Here is a 24667-nt window from a genome sequence, read left to right on the forward strand (position 1 = left end):
CATAACATAACATAACATAACATAACATAACATAACATAACATAACAGTAGGAAGGTTAGGTCTGAGACAGCCTCACAGCTTCACACAGTTTACCATCTCCCCTGTCAGCACAGAGCTACGGTTTCCATCATAGCTCAGTTATGTAAATTGGCAAGCTCAAAGTTTAAAATAGAACGGATTAAACTTTAAGTCAATGTGAAATTTACAGTAAACTAGATTTATATTCTAAGAAGGTTTTTTAAATTCTCTGATTAAGAATGGAGAACTTACTAGGCAAGTAAACACTTGAACAAAAAATAAAGCATCAAAGAAACTGATCTTAAAGAAAAACAGTCCTCTAAATTCCCAAAGAGAAAGTTCTAAATCTGCATACTTATTTTGAATGAGGCATTACTGTTTGTTAAGCCCCTTTAAAGAAATAAACCCAGGCCTACAAATGAAAGAGCTGCTCCGGGGAGAGCAGTCATGGTGACCTGACAATGCTACTTGAGCTGCGTGCGCATCCTAGTCACCTCTGAGTTCTTGCCTTTAACTTTGCCGCGCTGGGCGTTCTTCATCTGCTCGTGATACTGCTCAATGAGCAGGGCCGACAGCACGTACAGCTTCTTCACACGCAGAGGCTTCGTCCTTTTCTTCGCCTCTTCGTCTGCAATCTTGAAACATTCCAGACAGTTGGTAGGATACTTACTTCTTGATGTATATTTGTACAACTAAAACCATTTACAAAATTAACTGAAATTTGATTCTTTAAAAGAGGAGGGAGAGGGACACAATGGAATATAAATGTAATTACGTTTCAGATTTTAAAAGCCATGGTCTTTTCATCAAAATTTAGCCACTTGAACAGAAACTAACAGTCTTAAAAGTAACATCTATTAAAAAAATAACAAAATCTGAGTGGAGAAAGTAGTGTGTCCTTTAGAAGTTTAAATTTAAGTGATTTGAGGAAATTATTAAGCAAGAAAAGCAGCCAATAGAGTATAAAAAGTGTGTGTATTAATACTGTATTATGGATATTAAAAGAATATGTTGTTTTAAAATTTGTACATTTTAAGGACTAATTTGTTTTAAAATTTGTGCCTTTTATAAGGATTTAATTCCAGTTAAAAGAATTTGTTCTTAACAACCCCAGGTAATTCTTAAATTCTTGGTTAGCTTCTATACCAAACACAAAGTTGTTTAGGAACAGGCAAGTTTCTGGCCTCTGCAATTATCCTTGTCAGTTGATGGCAGCAATACACAAAGCTGCTGCAAGGAGGGTTGCGCTGTGACAGACACTTGTTTACACAGAAAACAGAATCCATTTTATAAGCTATAGAAGAAGATGTAAAGCTAATTGTTCTCATTCTCATTCTGTTGTGGATTTCTCTGGTTTGATGGTGATTAGCAAGCATGAACATATACTTGAATGGCTACTCTAACTGGATAGAAGTTCACTGAGATGTATAAACTTTGGGTCTACTTAATTTTGGCTTGTGATGTTTATTTGCAAGTTTTTTAATAATAAAGCTTCAAGTTAAAAAGGCTGTAACGAGGGCAAGTCCATCTTCAGCAGGACTCTGCGTTACCTTATACATCAGCTTAGCTGCATCGAAAAAGTAGCTGGCTTTCCTATAGAGCTCAATGGCGTCGAGAGTCTTGTTCTTCTCCAGTAAATGGGACGCGTACCTAGCTAACAGAGAACCAATCTCCTTCATGCTGTGACTTTTAGCCAGTTCGACGGCTTTGTTCCACTAGGAAAAACAACATACTATTCAGTCACCCAATATGTAAATAACTTACATGCTAAGCTCCCCACAATGCGGCCTATGTGTGTAATATATGGAAGCACTGCTTCAAATACAGCAAAGCAGTCGATGTTCGAGCCATCTGTGAGGTTGGAGCAGTCAAACACGTTACAGGCAAGCATTGCAAAATGACGGCATCATCTAAGAGGGATAGCTTGGACAAGTACATTTGAAAATGAAAGCCTCAAAATTTATAACCACATTAATCTTACAGTTCTCTTGCTGCACATATTGTAAGCTAGAAAAAGAATCCGGTTTTTTAGTCTTTATCATAAAACAAAACACAGCTTCATTTAAGAAAATATCCTATCAGATATAACATTTATAAATTATCTTTATAAGGCAGACAGATCTTTTAAAACACATCAAAGAAAATACTTAGAAGAATATACTGAAAGCCAACCATTTCTGTAATAATCCTGCACTTTGATTTTAAATTTGAGGGTTTTTTTAAAATATCAAATGCATGTTTTCTATAAAAGAGAAAGGAAATAGATTTGCCAAAATAAATATTGATCAAGTCACTCGATTCTCTCCTCAGGCTATGAATGACCATTAACCTGGACCCTTCTGAGAAACAAAACCCAAACCTAACAAAATGCAGAAAATTATGAAATTACTTCCAGATAAAAACTTGAAGGCACAGGTCTGTTCTGTGTCCCCTGGTTGGCTAAGCTGTGAGCAGGCCACCGCTTGTGGTAGCACAGGAGGTTAAGTACAAAGGCCACCCATTCCATGCTCCACTTAGAATAGCCTTGAGCTAGCTCCTTCCCCTCCCAGCCTCACACTGGAGACCACTCCAGTGACCTTCATTTCACTTTCTCCTAAGAATCCCTGCGACAGCAGCTGTCCGTTCCTCACTTGGTTCAGGTGTACACAGGTGTCCACTGCTGCCTTTGGTTGGTTACACTTCAAGAACGCGCTCACGGCTTGCTCACACATTCCAACTCTCACAAACATCTGGGCTATTTCCTGTAAGCACCAAACAGTTTTATCAGATTTCACAGACCCAGGCAATTACTTAGATTTTAATTTACCCAAACTCGACAGGGACATGTGAACACTAAGCTGGGGGGACACCTGAATACTACATCGGTAGTTACAGTGATTTTTCTTTCAGACAGACTACAGGTTGGCATGGGTGTTACAGTGTCCACTTCATAGATCTAGCACTTCAGTGGCTCAGGCCCTGAAGACACTGTCCTGCCCCCCTCCTTCAGATTAGCAGCCTGAGGGGAGGAGGAGCATTGCTATAAGTTTAAAACCACCTATACAGACTGTCCACAGAAAAGAAAGAAAAAGGGAAAAAAGAAAGCATGCATCGTGGTGGGTAGTGTTAAAAATGATGGATGATGATGATGATGATGATGATGATATGTACCAAGGAACTGTTGTTATGTTCAATCTCCTAATCTTAAGAAATACCCCAGGACTTGGGATGAGTGAGGCTCAGTATGTAGACTGTTGCCTGGCAAGCTCAAAGCCCTGGGATTGGTCTCCAGTACTGCATAAACAGGCAATGTGGTATGTTCCCAGCACTAGAGGCAGGAGCATCAAAAGTTCAAGTTTGCCCATGGCTGCTACACAGTGAATTCAAGGCAGCCTGAGATACATGAGACAAAACAAATTTAAGAAATGCCTCATGGTCCACATCTCTAACCACAATCAAACAATAGATGGATGGATGGATGGATGGATGGATGGATGGATGGATGGATGGGCGGGCAGGCAGGCAGAGGCATGCTGGGGTGGGGGACAGTTGGATGGTCAAGTGGCAGGTTTAAATCCTAGCATGGCAAAAGTCAAGAAGGAAAACGGAAACACTGCCTTCATCAGTTTTAGAAGCTAAACCCAAAACAGCTTCCTCAGAAAGTAGCTGAGGCCGGGGCACCCACCTTCTGAGGAGGCTAGGAAACACACAATCACCACAAACCTTACTGTCATCTTTTTGTTTCTTTCAACATTACTAATTAGAGTTTTCTCTCCCTATCATCCTCAAAAATACTGGCGGTGGGTGTGCTAGTGAAATGGCTCAGTGGTTAAGAATGCTGGCTACTCTGATTCCCAATATCCCCACAGAGGCTCACAACCACCTTTACCTCCAGTCCCAGGGGATCTACCCTCTTCTGGCCTCTGAGACAACTGCATGTATGTGGGACACAGACATACACAGGCAAAACATGTAACAAATAAATTAATAATTTTGGATATATAAATGCATATGTTGTGCCCAACTACATTTTTAAAAGTAATGCCTATACTTATAAAATAATACATTCTAATTACAAAATAAAACTTACAAAGCCCAAAAAGTAGAATTGCTAAAAAATGTTGTACACCTCTCTGGATACTCTGTCATTGTTGTGCAGCCTCTGTGTCTGTCCCCTGCAACTGAAGGGCCCACATGAAGCTCTGCTCTGGTGAGGTACTAAGCATCTCAGTGATTTCTCCTTGCAGCTCTGGCATCCTCTAATACTAGCATAATGGTTTCAAAATGCAATATAAGTATCACCTCATGTCTAAAAAACTATGATATTATAAATTAGCTTTCAGTTTTTGTTGCTGCAAAAGATATTTCCTGATTAAAAATAAATATTTTATAAATAAGCCAACACCAAAAACTAAAATTTGGAATACTTACTGGAAGCAACTTATGGTTTTCTGGAAGAGAATTGGCAAGATTTTCTAACCCCTCATAATCTTCTAGCATATAATAGCATTCAGCAAGGCGCTCCTGGTTTCTGCCTTTTACATAATATTGTACAGCATTCAGCCTATGGGTGGAAAAAATACTTCACAATCAGTATGTGAGTCTCCAGATAAACAAGAACTTCCATAAAATATCCTTTCATTAGGATATATTTGTGTTATCATTTTGAGTTATACAATACTGAAGGGGGTGGTTCTGATGCTAAGGTCCTATTCCCCAATTGGTTCTTGATCTGTCAGTAAAGAAAGCCATGGGCCAATTGCTGGGCGGAAGATACGGGTGGGAGGTCCTTGGAGGCAGGCAGGAGACTCTAGGGAGGAGAATGGAGTTTGCCACAGAGTTTGGAGAGAAGAGAACCAGGAAACCATGTGAGATCTCAAAGTGGAGTGGCCACATGGGCCACTCCTACAAGCAGGTGGTCAGAGGAGTTTAGAAACTGAAGTTTAGAGCAGGTGGGAGAGATGGAGACAAGAAACTGATAAGGGTACAATTTTCTAGGTGGGAGACAGAAGCGCCCAGCAATTGTGCCAAAAAGGCAAGTAGGAAAGGTTCAAACTGTATATGTGTCTTTTGCTCGAGGACTCAAGGGAAGCTGGGTGGGGGCTGGTAGCGATGTCACCTCTCAGAAGAGTAAAGGCAGGTAGAGGGTAAAACTACACACAACACAATACCTTTAAAACACACAATTTTTTAAGATCTAAAGAAAATGAAGTATATTCTACCTGTAATATTCTTTGAATGCTTCACATATACAATATCATATAAGTACTTGTATCACTGACATAAATAAGCATATTGATCCCAATGAAAACTTACAAATAAAGCAATGCTTTCTGAAAACAATCTATAGCAAAACAAGTAAATATAAAATAATTTACTATGATCAAAAATAAATCATACATATAACTGTAGAGGGACTCTCTTGTGTACTGTGTGGAAGCATCACCTTTCAATAAAACACTGATGGCCTATTAGCAAAAGGCAGGAAATAGAAGGTAGGGAGTTCTGGCAGAGAGAAAAGAACTTTGGGAGATAGGCATGAGAAGATTCACACCAGACTCCAAGTAGACGGATTACGAAACGGAGGAGAGGTAACCAGCCATGTGTCAGACATAGAATAGAATAAACAGGTCATATAAGTTATGAGCTGGTCGGGGAACAAGTCCTAGTTTAAGGCCATAAGCACTGCTAATAAATAATAAGCTTCCGAGTTGTTATTCAGGAACTGGGGTGCAGGTGGAAAACCTCATGGTTACATGTAACATCCTAGGTTGTGAGCTCAAAAACAGTAGAATGCTTTCTGAAGCTAGGTACAAGATTCACGTGTGTAGATGGCAGAGTTATACTGTGCTCATCTCTCAGGTCAAAAATGTCCTACATCCAGAGAGCAAATGCATTACAGAGACGTTTGAATTTTAGGATTTAGAAGGCCCTTCATTCTGACAGCACTATTTCCTGGAGACGCACTCTGGGTAGCAATAACTCTAAGCATGCAAGAATGCACCAGGCATCCAGGGAGCTCACACACCACTTCTGTCGATCAGCAAAGTAGTCTCCAATGGCATTGTGGGCTTGTTCAAGGAGACTGTCGTCTGCGTCACCAGATCCAGTTTTCAGGAGTTGCAGTACTCTGAACCAGTCCCCCAATTTCAGCCTCAGACCAATAGCAAGGTCTCTACCAAAAAAAAAAAAAAGTATTCATTCACTCATTCATCATTAATCCACTCTATAAAATTTTTCAGTTGCTTGCTTTGTGCTAGACACAGTTCTAGGTGCTTTGAGTCTATCAGAGCACTCTGGAAACAGCCTGGCCAATAAGAGGCAGCTGGGACAGAGCAGAAGTTATAGTTTGAAGGTGTGGCCTCTCAAATCTCCTGTTGAAATTTAATCCCAGTTGTGGTAATTGTGGTAGCAGCAAGACCTGGTGTGTCGGGGAAGTGATCAGGCCGCTTTTGTGAGACGATTAACAGCTTCATGAGGAAGACGCCAGAGAAAGCTTGTGTCCTTTTGCCCCATGAAAATGCAAGGCATCATTCTGAAAGCACAGACTCGGCTCCTACCGGACATCAAATCTGCTAGACCCTCAGCCTGGGACTTCCCAGCCTCCAGAACTGTGAGAAAGCATCTCTGTCCTTTATAAATCACCCAGGCAATAAAACAAAACAAAACACAAAACACCAAAGTAAAAAGCTGCGTCTGAGCTGGGAGGCGGTGGCGCACGCCTTTAATCCCAGCACTTGGGAGGCAGAGGCAGGCAGATTTCTGAGTTTGAAGCCGGCCTGGTCTACAGAGTGAGTTCCAAGACAGCCAGGGCTACACAGAGAAACCCTGTCTCAAGAAACAAACATCAAAAAAAGCTGTTTCAAGTCTTCTTTTCCTGGATTTCCAACTTGTTGAGCAAACCAATTATCTGCTGGATAATTAGTTCTCTTTTGATTTTGATTTTATCTTTTGATTTTTATTTTATGATCCCCAAGAGAAAAAATTAAATGATAGCCTCAGTAAATAAAACCCTAATTATGACTATATAATAATTAATAAAAAGTCTCCAGACTCTATAGACGTAGCAACTTTTTTCTTTACTAAATGAACAAAATCTCTGTTGTCATGGATTAACACATGGAAACAGAGCAGGGGTCCTTAGCACCCGCCTGACAGCCTGACACAGCTGCTGCATCTGTGACCCGGCACTGAGCAGCCAGCCAGCCCCTGGGCACTTGCTGGCCAGCTAGCCTAGCCAAAGCTTCAAGCTCCAGGTGCAGTGAGAGGCTGTGTCTCACTGAGGTGGAGAACAGTAGTGAAAGCCACCCAACACTGACCTCTGACCTCCAGAAATTCACACATGTAAACACACACACGGAAAAAAAACTTAAAAATAATAAAACAAAAGCAGAGAAGAAAACTGCTCCTAATTTATAAAATATAAACTAATAAGGTATGCGAAATGCCCAGTTGTATTCCAAAATGAAAATTACTTTCTAAAAGAAACGGTACAATAAATTTAGTCAACTTTACAGTCTCCATTTGTAAACATATGAACTGAAAATACTTGGGGGTGGCTGCCATCATAACTTACCTTCTGTCCATATCTAAATACATCCTTTCGGCCTCTTCAAACCTGCCAAAGTAGGCAATGACTTCAGCCTGCTTCATTGACTCGCTCTGCAGATTGCCCAGGCGCTTCACAAACTTGATGCCTTGGTAATCCTTGCAGCGCACAAACGCTTGCTGTGCGGTGTACAAGTCCAGCTTCTGCAGGGCAGCTTCAGCCAGCAGGCGCCTTCGTTTTAAAAAAGACATAGAAAACCTATTACATATGACTAACAAACAAGGCTTATATAGGATTCAATTAGTAAGACATCGTAAAAAAAAAAAATCTGGTGAATTCCAGTGAAAAATAACTATTTTAGCACATGCAAATATTTTTTTTTCATGTAACATGCTTATACTAAGAACTGGCATATGAAAAGCAAGTTTCTAAATTTTGAGAAGAAAACCAAAAAGAGACACCAGTTCCAATTAGGATGCTAGTGTAGGAATAGAGAGTGACAGAGCTGGGACTTTAAAAGCATACACCTGACTTTGGCAGGTGTTGGGGTTCTTTAAAATACCAAAGCCGGGGGTGTGGATTGTCCTCTATGAATTGAGACGCGTCTTCAATTCCAACTTTCTCAATCAATGCTCTGCTATCTCGCAGGGACCGGATCTCAAAGTTGATTATGTAATCCTTGCTAGGGTGCTCTGGGTTCTGAAAGTGAAGATGAGACAGGGAATTCAGAAGGACACCTGCGCAGTCTATGTCTTCCCTACAGCTAAAATAAAATAAAACAAGCTAGTGAGTAGAACAAAGAAAAAGAAATCCCCACATTTGGGTCTGAAGACATATTTGGAAAACACAGAAATGGAGTCTCCCATGGGCAATCAAGCTTCCTACACAGAGGTGTCAACGACAGCAGAAAGGGTTCCTTGGTTTCTGTCAACTCCATTTCCCCCAGATGTAATTCTTTTTTCCACAATCATACCCCACCTTCAATGAGCAGAAAACGCATTCGGCCACTTGTACTCCCGTGTCCTCCCATCCTCTCTTGCCCACAGGAGATGGTACTGTGGCTTCATGACTACCAAGCAAGAGAGATGGGAGAAAGGAGGGTGGGCGCCATCACCACTTCCTACCCTAACTCGAATGCTCACCAGAACAACACAACGCAAGGTCTGTCTCTCCAGAGAGCCACAAGGCCAAAGAAAAGAAACAAGTAGGTACAATCAATTTGCAATGTCCCACACATCCACACAGTGAGGGAAAGAACCACTTAGAACACTTAGATCCCATGTGAAGAGCAGTAATGGTGGGTCTTAGAGAGCAAACACTGGCAAGCAGCCAGCCCCTCCTTACTCCCTACTCAGCACTGAGACAACGTCCTTAGCAGACTCACGAGGACCAAGCAGGAATTAGCAAGGGAGGAGTGAGAGGTTTGGGTTCAAGCACTTCTCATTGACAGTTGGGAGGACAGACTATATGATGTTCAGACAATGTTAATGACTTAAATTGATGCCAAGTACAACTTCTACTAGTTTTTAAAACTTTGTCTTCAAATTGATTTAATTCTATATAGCAACCACAATTTTAAAAAAAACAACATTATTCATTTTTCAAATAGACGTAAATACACTGGCTGAAAAATCACTACTACAGCACACCTGTGCTAGACGATGAGCACACCCGTGCTAGACGAGGAGGACTCCAGAAGCTGGCTCTGTCAAAGCATGCACATCAGCCACGTTAGATGGAGTCTACCCACCTCCAACTCTGTTTATAAAACACCTAAGACTTGAACAGAGCAAAGGCAGTGATAAAAAGATGCTTTTCTTGCATTTGCAAGGATAACTGGGGAAGGGTTACTCTCCGATGTTCCTGTATGTGGAGTGAAAGGCAAGAAACAAGCTCACTGTTTCACAGACCATGTACCTTAAACACAGGAAACCTCTCTCTCTTTACCTTGCTATCCATACAGAAGAACCACCAATCAAACATGGCAATCCTCATATGTAACACCCTAAAACTTCATTCTAGTATATGCTGACAGCTTTTAAGCTTCTCCCCACTTCTGCCCCACATGCAACTGACTGATTAGAAAGCTCAGGTGTTCTCTTCTTTATGGGCAGCCAGACCCATCAGCCCCAACCCCTAGGAAGTGAAGCATAAGTAAGGAACAGATCAGGGCTGGACCTGAGGCCCAGCTGCGCCGCTGAGCTACCTGTTGCACACAGGAGGCTCAGTCAAGGCAGCAGCAGAAGTGAAGGGCGTGCTGTTGTTAGTTACCTTCAGTATCTCATCCAAGAGAACAGATTTAATTTCCAAATCCTCAAAGTTGCAAATATATCCAGAGGTCTGAATGGGTTCCTTTAAAGACAAAAAAAAATGAGAGTTATGTCTTGTCATACAAGACATACCCCCATAAGGAATCCTCATTTTAAACAACATTGTCAAAACTTACAATCAAACAAGAAATTCAGAATGTCAGTAATGCCATCTGCCCATCATCTAAATGGTTACCACACCACCATACATGCCACTGAACTTCTGCTGGTATCACATTTCAACTCTATGTTTCTATACACTTCGCCAAAAGAGAAGGATGCCCTCTTACCCGACCACATTATGAACTCAATTCTTAGTAAATATGATACTCATTGTATTTGGATCCAATTAACTACATCTACCACACAAATCCCACGTCAAACTTAACTCTGTCCTCTGTGTTTCTGATATACTACCTACATAAGATTTTATTTGCCAACATGTAAATACATGGATATTACATGTATGTCTCTTATCCTACAGATGGCTGCAGAAAAAAACATGTAGGATCTGCATATTAGAAGGTAAAGTAGCTGCCTTACATCCTTAGCAAAAAAAAAAAAAAGAAAAAAAGATTTAATATCATATAAGCCAAAATAAACATACTGCAAACTACTTAGTACATCCAAGAATACTATAGAAGAAACAGGGATAATAGTATCTAGTAATGGAAATCATCATATTTTCATTTTTATAATATATAAGTATGCATAATTATACTATACTATTATATATAATTATGATAAAAGAAAGACACCAAAACAATGAAAATAAAAGGTAAAACTATCTAGCCTGAATTCAATATGCCCAAGATTGAGGCTTGTCTAATGTACACTAGATGTTCCTAATGGGGTTTCTTTTTTTTTTTTAAGGTTTTTCGAGACAGGGTTTCTCTGTGTAGTCCTGGCTGTCCTGGGACTCACTCTGTAGACCAGGCTGGCCTCGAACTCAGAAATCCACCTGCCTCTGCCTCCCAAGTGCTGGGATTAAAGGCATGCACCACCACCGCCTGGCTGCTAATGGGGTTTCAAATATGGTTTTTTTTTCTTTGAAAAATCACAAGTTGCTAGTTAAAAGTCAAATTATATGAGAAAAGTTTATAAAATCTTTTAGTTATCTTTAAAAATGTGATTGTACTGCACAAGGCAGATAATACGTTTTTATGAGTAACAAGCACACATAAACAGAGCCAAGGCTGGCAGTTCACACAGTAATCCCAGCACACGGGAGGTGGAAGCAGGAAGATTACAAATTAAGAGGCAAGCCTGTGTTATATGGCATGACCTTGTCCCAGCAAAACAGTGCCACACACAGGCACACACAGAATCACAACAAAATATAATTTGAAAAGAAGAATATGTATAGATGTTTCTCATAGAGTCTTTTGTCTGTTTTGATTAATTTGAAACAATTATATAAACCAAATATACTCGTACGAATATGTTTATCACAAAAAATCATTTTAATTAAATACTACAACAAAGAAAAATGATTAAAAGATTAAGTCACAAAAGATAATCTGTGGGTTAAAAAATATACCACCATCCTGAAAAATAAGTTCAAAATGAAAAGCATTCCTTTAATTTTGTAATTCTTCACTATGGGATGGATGCCTTAGGGTATCTGTGCTGCTTTATGTAACAGAACTGATAACTATGCAGAAAGCATACAATTTGGATTACAAGATTGCTGCTTTAATAAAAGGTTCTTTAAATGATAGGAAAACAGAGAAGGGGAGGATGGGAAAAACGAAGGAAGAGCAGAGCGAAGAGTTTTCAAAGTGGTTTATAAATGTCGGCCTACAAGAAACGTGCAAAAAGCTCCGGGCCATTCATCCTCTGTAGAACTCAGCTTCCACTTAAGTTATACTCTGATTTCCTTTCTGTTGCTGTAATAAACACTGTGAGCAAAAGCAGCCGAAGGAAGGAAGCTAACACCTCCAGATCACAGTCCACCACTGAACTCAGCAGCTTAAAGCAGAAGTCACGGAGTAAGGGAGCTTATTGGCTCTCTCGCAGGCTCACACTTAGCCAGAATTCTAAAAAAGAAAAGAAAAGAAAAGAAAGAAGGAAGGAAGGAAGGAAGGAAGGAAGGAAGGAAGGAAGGAAGGAAGAAAGAAAGAAAGATGTTTGTTTTATGTATATTAGTGTTCTATCTTCATGTACACCTGCACACCAGAAGAGGGCATCAGATCCCAATATAGACGGTTGTGAGCCACCATGTGGCTGCTGGAATTGAACTCAGACCCTCTGGAAGAGCAGACAATGGTCTTAACCTGCAAGCCATCTCTCCAGCCCTTAACCAGCATTCTTAATAGAGCCCTGAATCAACTACTCAGGGAATGGTCCCAGTCAGAGTGGGCTGGCCTGCCTATATCAATTAACAATTAAGATGATATCCCACAGATATGGTCACAGGGCAATCTGATCTGGACAATCCTTCCATTAAGATTCTCACTGTGGGTAATGCTAGGCCGTGTCAAGTTGACAGAGCTAACTAGGCCAAATAACACCAACCGACACTGTTTTCCAAAATACAGTAGTAATTCATCCATACCTCAACTGAATACAGTGTGTCATATTAATAAGCTACAAAGCAGGGTGCACTCACATAAGCAGTATGCAAGGTATGCATTTTTATCAAAGGCAGGCGTCCAAGCTTTGGTACGCTGTATCAAGAAGCACTAGGGTCTCTGTCACTCAGCACAGTCAGAGGCCTCACAGCATGTGTAACACAGCAGGCATCCTGAAGTTCCTGACTTACCCAATCAGTCTCAGCACACAGTGACACACTGAGGCTTGAACATACCTAATTAACTAGATTGAAAGATTATATTATCAAATTTTACCTTCACCTCATAAATTAGACAAGAGGCTTAAGAGGTTTTGAAAAAGAATCTGCCAGCTCCAGGGATCACTGATAACGCAAGCAACTGTGGAATGGAAGAGGTAACTCCTCTTTCCCTCTCAACGTGGGAACAGAGATCTCTTATCTATCCTTGCACAGAAAAAAAAACTATCCATCTCCCAACTGTCAGACCACAGCTCATCTCCTGAGTGTTAACGTGGAGAGCATGTCCTGTAGGAACATATTATTGTGTAGCTCTGTGTCCAGGTTACCTCTCACAGTCTAGGAGCATCTGGAGGAAGGACCAGCAGAGCAGCTGAGCAAGCAGGGAGTACAGAGGCCTACATCCTCAGGAAAACAGAGAACAGACCAGCACAGTGTATAAGTTCTTGACCATGCTGAGGTTATTTTCAAAACTGATCTAGCTCTAAATTTAATAAAAATTGAGTTATATGCCAAGCCCGAAAATAAACTCAAGTAAAGAAAATAATGATTTTAAAAAAAAAAAGAAAGAAAGAAAGGCTAGTCTGTTAGAACTGTTTAGTAGTCTCCTCCAGAAAATGGTTTAAAGCTTTCACTTGGCGCTAGATTGACCACACTCTGCACACACTGTAAAAACATAAAAAGGACTCTGGGCATATGACACCTGGCTAACAAGGAATAGGGCCAAGAATATAAAAAGGACTCTAGCATTCAGAAAGCTTTCTTCCATCTTCAAGGTTATCCTGTGGACACCTGTCAAATATCCACACTTGTTTTGTGGAGAGTGACAAAATGCCCCTGGGTCCTTGCAGGAAGCCATGCAGAGGCAGTAGTCTAGGATGTCTTCTCTTTGAACCATTTCTCGGGGTCTAAGAATGACAAAGACCATGAGGCTCCTCAATGCCTTAACAGAGCCTCTAGGAGCAACTAACAGATGACCTCATCACCCAGAGAGCGCCTACAGAGCTTAAGGAAGACAACTACACAGACAGCTTGGGATTTCAGAGGAGCAACAGACCACTAAACAAATGGCTGCAGAAAACCTCTGACAGCTCAAAGCCCTGCCTGTGAAATTTTTTCCCAAGAACAAACAAAACGAAACAGATAAGTGAGGCATTCAGTCATCTCTTGTGATTTATACTAGTGAAGTACAACAGAAAATTCCACATTGAAAATCCTCAGTAATCCAAACATTGTTTTTTAAAATTATCTTTTTGATTAAGTTACAGATCAATTTATTTTATTTTACTGCCTAAGCACAGGGGTAAGCGTTGGTCCACAGAGGATTGAGGGACAGGAGAATCCAGAGTAGAGAAGCTAATCAATGAGCTTCCCTCTAGAGAGGCCTGTACCATGCTCCTTGGCAAGTCTTTCTTTTTTACAAAAAGAAGCATCTCTTACTCTCTTAACTCTTATGCTTAAATTCTTTATTAAAATGTTTCATTAAAATGGTTTAATAAAACACCAACTCTTTCAAAAACATCGGCTGATGGAGCTATAAACAGAAAAGACCTGAAAATTAATGAGAAAACAGCAGACATTAGGAAAAGGCAGTCATGATGTGTGAGGGGACCTGGGTACAGGAAGGGTGTGGATCAGTGAGAGGCCTGGAGTCTAAGAAAGGTGAGGTTGCATACTCTAAACACATAAGCACAGGAGAATGAAGAGACACGGCCATTTCAAACATACAGCAAATAAACCTGATGATTTTCTTTATTTTTCTTTGACTTCTGATAAGAGAAAAAAAAAAGCAGGACTATTTATTGAGTGCCATGATTCTGTTTTCATGGGCTCAGTTTTGGTTTTAGATAAGGTGGTCCAAGTTGGCCTAGAAGGTCCTAGATAGCCCAGGCTGGCCTCAAAGAGCACGGTTCTACTCCCTCAGCCTCTCACATACTGGGACTACAAGCATATACCTCCCTGCCCAGCTCTGAGTCCATCTTTTAAAAGAATAAGTAAGTGTCTAGGAAGTGCCTTTTAGAGAAAGCAAAGCTATTTTGGAGGTATTATTCCCAATCTGAACCAATTATTCTTAAACCCACAGAAAATTTTAAACTTGTTTTCACAAATGTATGCTGAAATGCCAATACAATTCTCAAAGAAAAGGGGAGGAATATCGGGTTATGAATTTGACTCATTATGTATAGACTGTTAACGCTTATTCCTTGTTTGTACCTCAGGATCCAAGTTTCTGAAGACATACATCCTCGTCTTCTCCATCATTGCAAACAAGTCGGGATTGTCCTTGGCCCACTTCATATCCCAGACATCTTTGCGCTCCAACTTCAGCAACTCGCCGACCACTTGCTGCCCCGTACTGTCTGTCACTCGAGTGTCCAAGTCAAAGAAAGTCAAGACTCCTGCGATGTCAATGATAGCAAGACGACTAGAAGTCATGGGATTGGGGAGAGAAAATTTGTAAAATAAATACTTTCAGTGGTCATGAAGTCAAACTGCCTTCTTCAAGACCCCGTTATAAGAAACCTGGAGTATGGTGGAGATTACTTTAAAACTTTTTAAACAAATTTAACAGAAGATAGATACTATTTTCCATTTTGCTACTTTATAAGAAAAAAAACTTATCCAAAACCAGATAGTATCAAAATATAAAATAGTTAATATTAAGTTTCAAGAGTAAAAATTAAAAACGTGCCAGGATTCCCATTTAAACAAAAACAGTAAACTACTCACAAGTTCACCCATCAGCACATTATTACACAAATCCAAGCACACCAACGTAAGCCTAACGCCCAAGAGGAGTCTCTGGCTTACCTGGAGTTACAGTTCAGAGATAACTGGCAGGCTCGGCAATCCAGAGAATACTTTTGAATCAATGCAACGTTAGGAAAGCTGTACCTCTGGATGACGCCAGATTCACGCCCCTGTGGGAATGACCTTTGGTTACTATCACATATTTACCATAAGAGCATCATGCTGTAAATACAGGTCTCTCTATATGTCCATGTTTTTAAAACCAGAGTGACACTGACCTAGCAAGTGCCCAATTCTGCTGTTGCTAAGTCTATATTTATCTCCTAACTTGAGTCTTTTAAGAGCAGCTGTAGGTGGCCTAATTTTTCCTCATAGAATATTCAAGAAGGAAATCAGGACAAAGATCTAGATCTTTGTAATACACTGATTCTTATCTGACAAAAAAGAAACATCTAAGGCTGCTTATAATTTAGGTTAATACTCAGAGTGACTAAAGGCTACCAAAGCGCCTACTCAATTACGTTCCGCAGATATGAAATGGAAGGCCACAGTGTGAAACAGCCGCCCCTGGAGCCTGGCACTCCACCCTACAGCTTTCACCTAAAGCATCAGCTTCTGGCAAGAAGAAAGGTCTCCTAGAAGCAGCAATACCTTGAACACTATTTAAAAACTGACACAGGACATACATACATTTCCTGGATAGGCATGACAGTGTACAGATGAGCAGCAAATGCGGCACGGGAGCAGGGGCTATGACTAGCTTTCAAACTCTTCTGCACTTGAGCCATGAGGGGCAAAGGACAGGAGAGGAAGGTCTACATAGCTGCTCATCTTTACCTCCCTTGTTCAGCCAGAGAGCAAGGATTCCTCAGTATGACACTAAAGCGGGGTCTATCAGAACAATGGGAAAGCCATGGGATACCAAGGTCTTCAGAGCATTTCCCCATCAAATGAGCTGACTGTTGAGAACTCAGCAGGGACCAGGTAAGCCTCTGCTGGTGCAACTCAAACACACTGCTAAATCAGTTAATTCTAAAGTTCATGTTTTCCAATGTCAGAGCTCAAGAAAAAACAATATACCATTGCTCCTGTTTTTAAAATTTAGGAAAATATTGCCAGGGACTTCTCAACTTTGCTGGCTGGAAAATACACCACTTCGTTCGAAATATTATGAATGTAGTTTATCTAGAGTCAATATAAGTTCCTGAGCTACACACAGGGGGAAAATCCTCTAAGCCCAACGCTTTCCATACAGCCTCTGCATCTACCGACTGTAGGGCTTTCAACCAGGGTCAACTCCACATCTGTGTCCCTTCTCAGGTGATCAGCACCCTGCTGATTTTATAAGTAGTTAATATTTTTGCAAGTGATTAGTGATATGTGCACAAGCCTCAGAACGTCCTCATTTCTTCTATCAGATTTGGAGAAACACAGGTCATCCACAAGATGATAGTCTAAATCCAAAATGCTTGCTTTACCCTTGCTCTGTAACTTAAAACAATTACTATTCATAACAATGAGTTTATTTCAACTTACCACAATCAATGTCTTATCAGATGCAGTAATGGCACAAATTGGATCCCTCGTACCCTAAAATTAATCAGTCATTTCATATAATATTTATTGAATAACAAAGGAGGTCCACAACCCATGTATAATTATTAAAATATATAATACATTTGTCAATATATCAATTTTATTTACGGAGTACCTACTATGTGTCAAACACTGAAGTAAGTACTAATGCTACTTCAATAAAATCTTTGATCTTCAAAGACTTACTTAAAAATCAACTTCCAAAGACTATGAACCAAACATCTAATTATAGATAGTCTTTTAAACGAGACGCAAGTGGGTTATGAAAGCACATAGGGAGAAGTAGATGGGAAAACGCCTAAGCTTAGCTCTTAAAGCTGCGCTCAGGGAGGTAAGCATAGGCCACCACAAGGGTAAAACGGGAGAGTCCTGCAACCACCGGGATCTAAAGAAAGGGAATTGTGTTTATCGAGAAAGCCAGTCACCATAGCTAGTACATATATCTGACAAACCAATCAGCCAGAAGTCAGACTGTTCTCTCAGCTGGGGAACATGCGAAAGGGAAAGAGCATGGAGAAAGTTCCTGTAAGTGATAAACTTATCAACAGTTCAGTCAACACAACTCACATACATGTGTGGCCCAAGGTAGCTATAAATGCAGCCCCAAAGTCACAAAATCATAAACTTAGAACATTTTGAATTTGGGGTTGCAAAGACGGCTTAGGAGGTAAAGTGCTTGCTGCACAAGCCATAGGACCTGAGTTTGGGTCTCTAGCCACCATGTAAAGAGCAGATGTGATAGTGGTTAAGGAATTGTTAAAATATTGCCCTATTTACTAGAACCAAATTCTTGTTCAAGTGTCTAATAAAATTACAATGTTTCCTTATCTGCAGACACTAACCCTGAGGAAACTCAATCCACCTACTTGAATGGCTTTACTATAGTCAAACACCCCATCCACAGATCCAGAAGGAACATCATCAACGTGATAAATTCTGTTGAAAACAAAAGCAGAAGCTTGAAGAAAATGACAATTATATTGCTTCATAATCTCTACAACTAAGGATTAAATGACTACAGTGAGGCTTCTTACCTAACAGGAAAACTCTGTTTTGTTTTGTTTTTTGTTTTTTTGTTTTGTTTTTTAAAGAATTCTTGATATGGCTGAATCTCATAAAAGCAGAAACTATCCACCAAAGATTTAGAGTTATACAAGTCATCTTCAGTAAAGTAATGCCCCATTGTGAACAGCTAAGTTATGCATTCCTGATAAAGTTCATTAAGCTGTGAGATTTTGCCTGACTGTTGGTCAAGAGTAACTGTTTGTTTATTAGTTTATTTGCTTGCTTGCTGGCTGGCTGGCTGGCTGGTTGGCTTGCTTATAGTTTCTCTATGTAGCCTGGGTATATCTCAAACTCAGAATCCTCCTGCCTCATCCTCCTGTCTGCTGGAACTTCAGACTTGTAAAGTAATAACTTTATACAGAACTTCCCGTTGCCTACTAAACACGTTTACACATCTTCATGTTGAAGCTTACTTCAGGAGTCCCTTTGTCCTCACATGACTGAGTGGCAGAGTCCTCTTTATTCCCCACTTACCAGAAACCACTCCAATTCAGACTCCCGGAATCCTGGTCTTTGGAAAGAAGCCACATGCCCAGTTCACCCGTACCTAAAACCCTCCTCCATACCTGTGTGTAAGGACATGCATCTCCCCTGGTGATTGATGCTAGGATCACCTCCTAGAAAGACCCCTAAACAACTAGCCTATGGGAATGAGGCTTCAGTTAGATACTCGTTTCTTAACTGAATGACGGTAATTTCAGTGAGCCACTAATACGTGGAGTGGGTCACACAGCCACTTCCTAACCAAGTAAATCACCACAGATTTCCAGCCTTTATCAAGATGGGGATTTTTGTCTTGTTCTGTTTTGTTTACACGAACTTTCTTTTACTTTGGTAAATTTAAATAGATCCATTTAAAAGATACTCAAATAAAAGTATTTCTATCAATCAAGGCAATGTATATTTCTCAAGAATGGCAATAGATAATTAACTATGTCTGGCTCAATATGGTATGGTTGAGTTATTTAAAATATGTATCCAAAAACATACCTTTCTCTTCCTTCTTTTCGAGACCGTGTGATCTGATTAATTTCCAATGCTGTGAGCTTCTTTGCCACCCGATATTGCCAGGTATAAAATGCTTCCTTTGAAGCTGCTATCACATGGGTTTTGGTCATTGCAACAAATAATGGTACTAGTAAAAAGAACAGTAAGACAACTAAGCTGGCGTTAAGCACGTCAGCACCAGAGTCCAACTCCTCATTTTAGCAATAATAAACTCAACTTTGAAATATGCACACACAGTCTCTCCGATCAGACAAGAATCCAATGGTACTCAGATTGTACAAAAAATATTAAATAAAATGAGTCTGTGATATAAATGGATCATAACTAAAACCTCGGGACTTTTTTTAAGGAGTACTTAGGAGTATGGGGGTTGACTGAAGAGCATTTGCTCAGCATGTGAGAAGCCACAGACTCAATCCTCAGTATCACAGAGAGAAAGAAGAGCAGCCTTTTAAATAATTTATTATTTTATACGCATTGGTGTCTTTCCTGCATGTATGTCTGTGTGAAGGTGTCAGCTCCTCTGGAGTTACAAACACATAATTGCTGGGAATTGAACCCAAATCTTAACCACGGAGCCATCTCTCCAACCCCAGAAGTAAATCTTTGTGAGCTGGGGTTAGGCAACATTTGGTGCCTTAAGCATGACATCAAAACTAATGTAACAAAAAATAAAGCAATGAGACAGCAACAAAATTAAAGATATCTGTGTTTCATGTGATATGAAGAAAATTAAATGAGAAAAAAATCATAAATCATAAATGTTATAAGGAATTTATGGTTATATTTATACGAGATTGTCCAAAAAATATTTAACAAAAGAAAAGCTTTTAAAAAGGCAAAGAATCTAAGTGAACGCTTCTCCATTAAGATACCATGAAAAGATAACCAACATCATTAACCACCAAAACCAGACAATCTAAACTACAACTGGCATATCACATGATCCTCACAGGATAGCTAGAATTTTAGAAAGTAAGACAAGAATTGGTAAAGGCATAGAGAAAAAATGAAAATGTAAAATATTCTGAAAGAACATTCCAAAGTTTCTCAAAATGCTGACTATAGAGTTGCACATTACCTAGCAATTCTGCTCCTAGGTTTATGTATAAGAGAAGCAAACACACACACAAATTTACACTCAGGTGTTCAAAACAGTGTTCCACATCCCAGCCAACATGTACAAACAACTCACTAGCCATTGAACCGAATCTCTTTCTCCCCTCCTCAGTACCAATTACAGTCCTGTCTAAAAATGTATCCTTTTTTCTTGATCTTGTTTGTCTTCTATTTCCATTTCACTTAGTAAAAGAGAAAAAAATTCTCCCGAGTTTCATGCTTCTAGGCAGACATTTAACTGACACCTATTGTGTATGCTTTTGTGAAGCAGAGAGCCTCAGCAACTCCAACTCTGGACTAAAAAACGGGAGACTAAGCAGTAAGACAATCACTTAGGGTCATAGACTACTAAGTAAGATAAAATTAAATACGTACTTTCAAGCAAAATATATAAAAGTAAAATAGCCCTCCGTAAAGGGCATTACTCCATGTTTTCTGAACTCATAAATAATGTGAGCTCAACGTGAACTGTTTCTGTTTATACCGCAAAGCAATGAGGCCAGTGTAGACGACAACAGTGGCTTATGGACTTTGGTCACAGAACTAGCCAGGGACATGTTTTGGCAGCAGGACACTTAGAAGCTAAAGAGTAGAAGCTGTCCCTGGCAGCATAGTGTTAACTGTTTGATTGACAGCTCAAGAACTCAAATTCAAGGATTTTTATACTAAGTATTTCAATAAAGTTGAGTCGGATTTGATTTTTGTTGTTGTTGCTGTTGTTGTTTGGTTTGGGGGTTTTTTGTTGTTGTTTTGTTTTTGTTTTTAATTTCTGGCTTTCAAGGTTTTTCTTATTCAAAACAAATCATATTATTAATGACCTCTAGAGGGAGCACAAAGCCTTCATTGCCTTGCACAAAATCAAAGCCTGGCGAATGGCAGCCAAAACTCCAGAGGGTGCTGAAGCCAGCCAGGCTGTCTTCTCACTGACTTTTTACTAAATCTAATAAATATTTAGTAAATTCACCATGAATATTTCAATTCTGGCAATTACACTCTTACTGATTTGAAGTTCACAAACCTTTACTGCTTCCTGGTAAAATTTAACATTTCCAAAGCATATAAAAGCATTTTCTCAACTAGTGTTTAATTACAATTATGAGTTACATTCATGTTCTTTTATTCTTTTTTTCCATACAATTTATTCTGATCACACTTTCCACTCCCCCATGTTTTTTATTCTTAATACTTTACAAATATGAAAATTTATTGCTATCCTGATTAATTCAAAATTTAAATGTTACTGGTTCAAAAGTCAGGCTTCTTGGATTCAAATTATGAATCATAATTATGATGTTAACATTTATGTTTCTCTCTCTGAACCTCAGTTTACCTATCAAGTGAAAATAACAACATCAGCTCTATAGGGCTGTTTTAAGGACTAAAAGAGAAAATAAAGGATAACAAGGTGCCTAGAATAGAGTAAATGTTTAATAATTTTAAATACATGCAAGCATTCTTCTAAACACATTATATGTACTAACTCACAGCCACTGTATAAGGTCGGGAGTGCTATTATTAACTAGCAGATTTAAAAAAAACACACATGGGTATGAAGCAGTTATAACTTGTCTATGTTATACATCTATACAGTGGGCAAGTGGGACTTAAATCCAGGTACTCGACGGCTCTTGAATCTGTGCTCTGAATCACAGAAACAGAATGCCCCATCCGGATCTATTAGGCACGGTAGTTATCATTGTTTTTATTTTAATTTTCTACATGAATTTTTATAACATAACTAAGCACTCCAGTCATTACTCAGGAAAAAATGTAAATATATCAGAAAATACTTTCAATTAATATAGTAGCACCCTCAATAAATTCACATGGGAAGAACACAATGCCATCTTATAAATTCTGATAGACTTTTATCAAAATACTAATTCAAGTCCAACTAAATTTACAAGAAAACAAAGATGAGGATGCCAGTCACAGTTGGATAGGAAGACTATCAAAGTAAAGGCAGCACACAGTCTGACCACAGGACATGGAAGGAATGCATTGGTAATGGTCAGGAAGCGTCCTTGCTCCTGCATCTTTCACAAGACTAGAAGGTGCTGCTGCGCAGGCTGCTGAGGGAAAGTCATCAACAGCCTTACCCAGCTGTGGATGCTGTGAGATATGCTAGTGACTGGCATGGCGACAAATACCCACGATGTAATAACGACACAAGTGTTAGGGGGCTAGCAAACTGCTACCTGATAAAACTGCATGCCGGATCCACAGAGGAAGCACATGCCTGGTACTGGAAATCTGGTTAGGGACTTTGCAAGCCTAGGGACAGACCTAATGCTACTATCCTGCTAAATGGACTGAATAACAAACCTCCCTCCAAATTCATACCCACAGAGCATTTATCTTCATACTCACAAACTACAACAGTTCTGCATCATCAGAGTTTCTCTATGCAGTGAACAGAAATTCCCAACTAATCAAAATATAGAGTGTTTGTGGAGTCCTCAGCCACAATAGGGATATCAATACCATCCCTAATCCCAGCCCTAAATGTGACATCCATATAATCCCAGTCTCAAAGCTCAGGGACTATCAGAGAAGAGGGCAGAAAGATTGTAAGAGCAAGTGGGCAGAAAAGGACCAAAGTAAGACAGTGTCTTCTTGACATGGCAGGCTCACTGTAGGCATGGAGTCACAGCAGCTGTGCTTGCTTGCACAAGACCTGCTCAAGACCAAGCTGATCAACACTAGAGCGTGGACAGGGCAGGGCTCAGGACTCTGCATTCCTAAGTAAGGAACTACTGATGGGTGGTGGCTTCTGTACGAAGGAGAGTCAGGTGTCTTAGCATGGTAGATCAGCTACTCTACAGTGGACACCACACCTGAGTATATGGACAGCACAAGTTGGACTTAGTAGGTTATTAAAACAGAACAGAAGGATAAAGTTGGGAGGAAGTGAGAACTAGAAGTCCTTAGGGCAAGGTGGAAGGCTAAATATGACCAAAATATTAAATCCTCAGAGTCAATTAAAATATTATATTGAAAATGAAGATCAATTTTGTTAAAGATTTATTTCTTTTTATGTATATGGGTGTTTTGCCTGCATGTATGTCTGTGCACCACTTACATGCCTGGTGCACCTAGAGACCAAAAAAAGGGCAACGGATTCCCTGAATTGGAATTACAGATAGTTATGAGTTATGATGGAATTAAACCCAAGTTCTCTAGAAGAGCATCCCATGTTCTTAACTGGTACCCATCTCTCCTGCCCCAAAGATCACGTTTTAGGAGATAGAACTCCAAGTTTAGCAAGAGGCTCAGCCTCAGTAACTTAGAGCAGATCGAGACTGAGGAAGCCCTCCACCTTCAACTTCAGATCTCGATGTGCATATACACATGTGTGTGCCAACACATGTGAACATGCATATACTCAGGCACACACACAGCATCCACATACGCATGCAATGAATTTCAAACTAGGCAGAAAGATTTATTGAGGAGAAAATGTAAGAAATTATGCTTCCCTCAAATGAGCCTTAGCACTAATAGGCAGTCATTAATAGCCAAGCCAGGATGTAAAATAATTTAAAACAATTTAGGAATTCACATTTAGGAAAAACCTGCTTGTAATAGTTTAATGCTGAAGGCTGAATAAATTCCTGCATCCATAATGGTTTCACTGCTTTGCCGCTTATTCATTTCTTAGCACTTTAGAGAGCTGGTAAACTGGAATTTTGTCATCAAATTAGCCTTCTCTGGAATACATGGAAACTATCACTAGAAACCTACCAAAAATGACTGCTGCACAGGCAGGCTAGTCCTCTCGGGTCTCTCTGTGCCTTGGTCCCTCTCTCAACACTATCCTCTCCTTACATAACACCTGAGGACATACTTAGGGGGATTTCCTTTGTTCTCATTTTTCAGACAGCTATGTATTACTAGCTGTCCTGGAACTCATCTGTAGACCAAGCTGGTCTCGAACTCAGAGAGTTCCACCTGCCTCTGCCTTCTGAGTGCTGGAATTAAAGGTATGCACCATCACTGCCTGGCAAGTATCATTATTTCTTATAAGACACCCTTACACACCCACATCCATTTACCCTAGTCACCAGCACAATACCTGGGGCACATGGCACCTAGCACAGAAGGAGCAAAGTGTTGTTCATCTGATTAACAAACCTTATTTATTTATACATCCCAAAAGGAAAGTCATAATCTCTTTATTTCCCCTAGGGATTCTTAGTGTCTGAAATAGTGTATTTTTGGATTGCTAAAGAATCACATCAGATGACATAAACACTGTCCATGCACTCAAGAAACATTTGTCAGGGCCACGCACACTGTCGGGGGCTGGGGATATGAAAGTTAGCTAGACATATATCTTTAAGAAGTCAGACAGTCACAGTCAGGAAAGTAGCAGTGACAAGGTAGGATGAGAAGGACTTAGGAAGAAGTACACTAAAGTGATTCTGGGGCTGGTGAGGTCGCTCAGCAGTTAAGCACACAGGCTGCTCTTCCTTCGTTCA

At 39.9% G+C, this 24667-nt stretch overlaps 1 protein-coding gene across 1 annotated transcript in view; it reads right to left on the minus strand.

Annotated features, from left to right (window-relative positions):
* Positions 1 to 24667, minus strand: part of Wdr35 (WD repeat domain 35) — a 53766-nt gene that overhangs the window by 4344 nt on the left and 24755 nt on the right. Inside the window, exons 12-24 of the mRNA XM_028772218.1 lie at positions 19050 to 19194; positions 17861 to 17930; positions 16935 to 16988; positions 15459 to 15568; positions 14862 to 15072; positions 9819 to 9899; positions 8110 to 8246; positions 7575 to 7778; positions 6027 to 6173; positions 4430 to 4562; positions 2650 to 2760; positions 1570 to 1734; positions 514 to 654 (exon numbers count right to left, since the gene is read on the minus strand). Of these exons, the coding sequence (XP_028628051.1) occupies positions 514 to 654; positions 1570 to 1734; positions 2650 to 2760; positions 4430 to 4562; positions 6027 to 6173; positions 7575 to 7778; positions 8110 to 8246; positions 9819 to 9899; positions 14862 to 15072; positions 15459 to 15568; positions 16935 to 16988; positions 17861 to 17930; positions 19050 to 19194 (1709 nt within the window). The remainder of the gene's footprint in view (positions 1 to 513; positions 655 to 1569; positions 1735 to 2649; positions 2761 to 4429; positions 4563 to 6026; positions 6174 to 7574; positions 7779 to 8109; positions 8247 to 9818; positions 9900 to 14861; positions 15073 to 15458; positions 15569 to 16934; positions 16989 to 17860; positions 17931 to 19049; positions 19195 to 24667) is intronic.

This window comes from Grammomys surdaster, unplaced genomic scaffold (assembly GCF_004785775.1).
Source record: "Grammomys surdaster isolate TR1022 unplaced genomic scaffold, NIH_TR_1.0 212, whole genome shotgun sequence".
Classification (NCBI taxonomy): Eukaryota; Metazoa; Chordata; class Mammalia; order Rodentia; family Muridae; genus Grammomys; species Grammomys surdaster.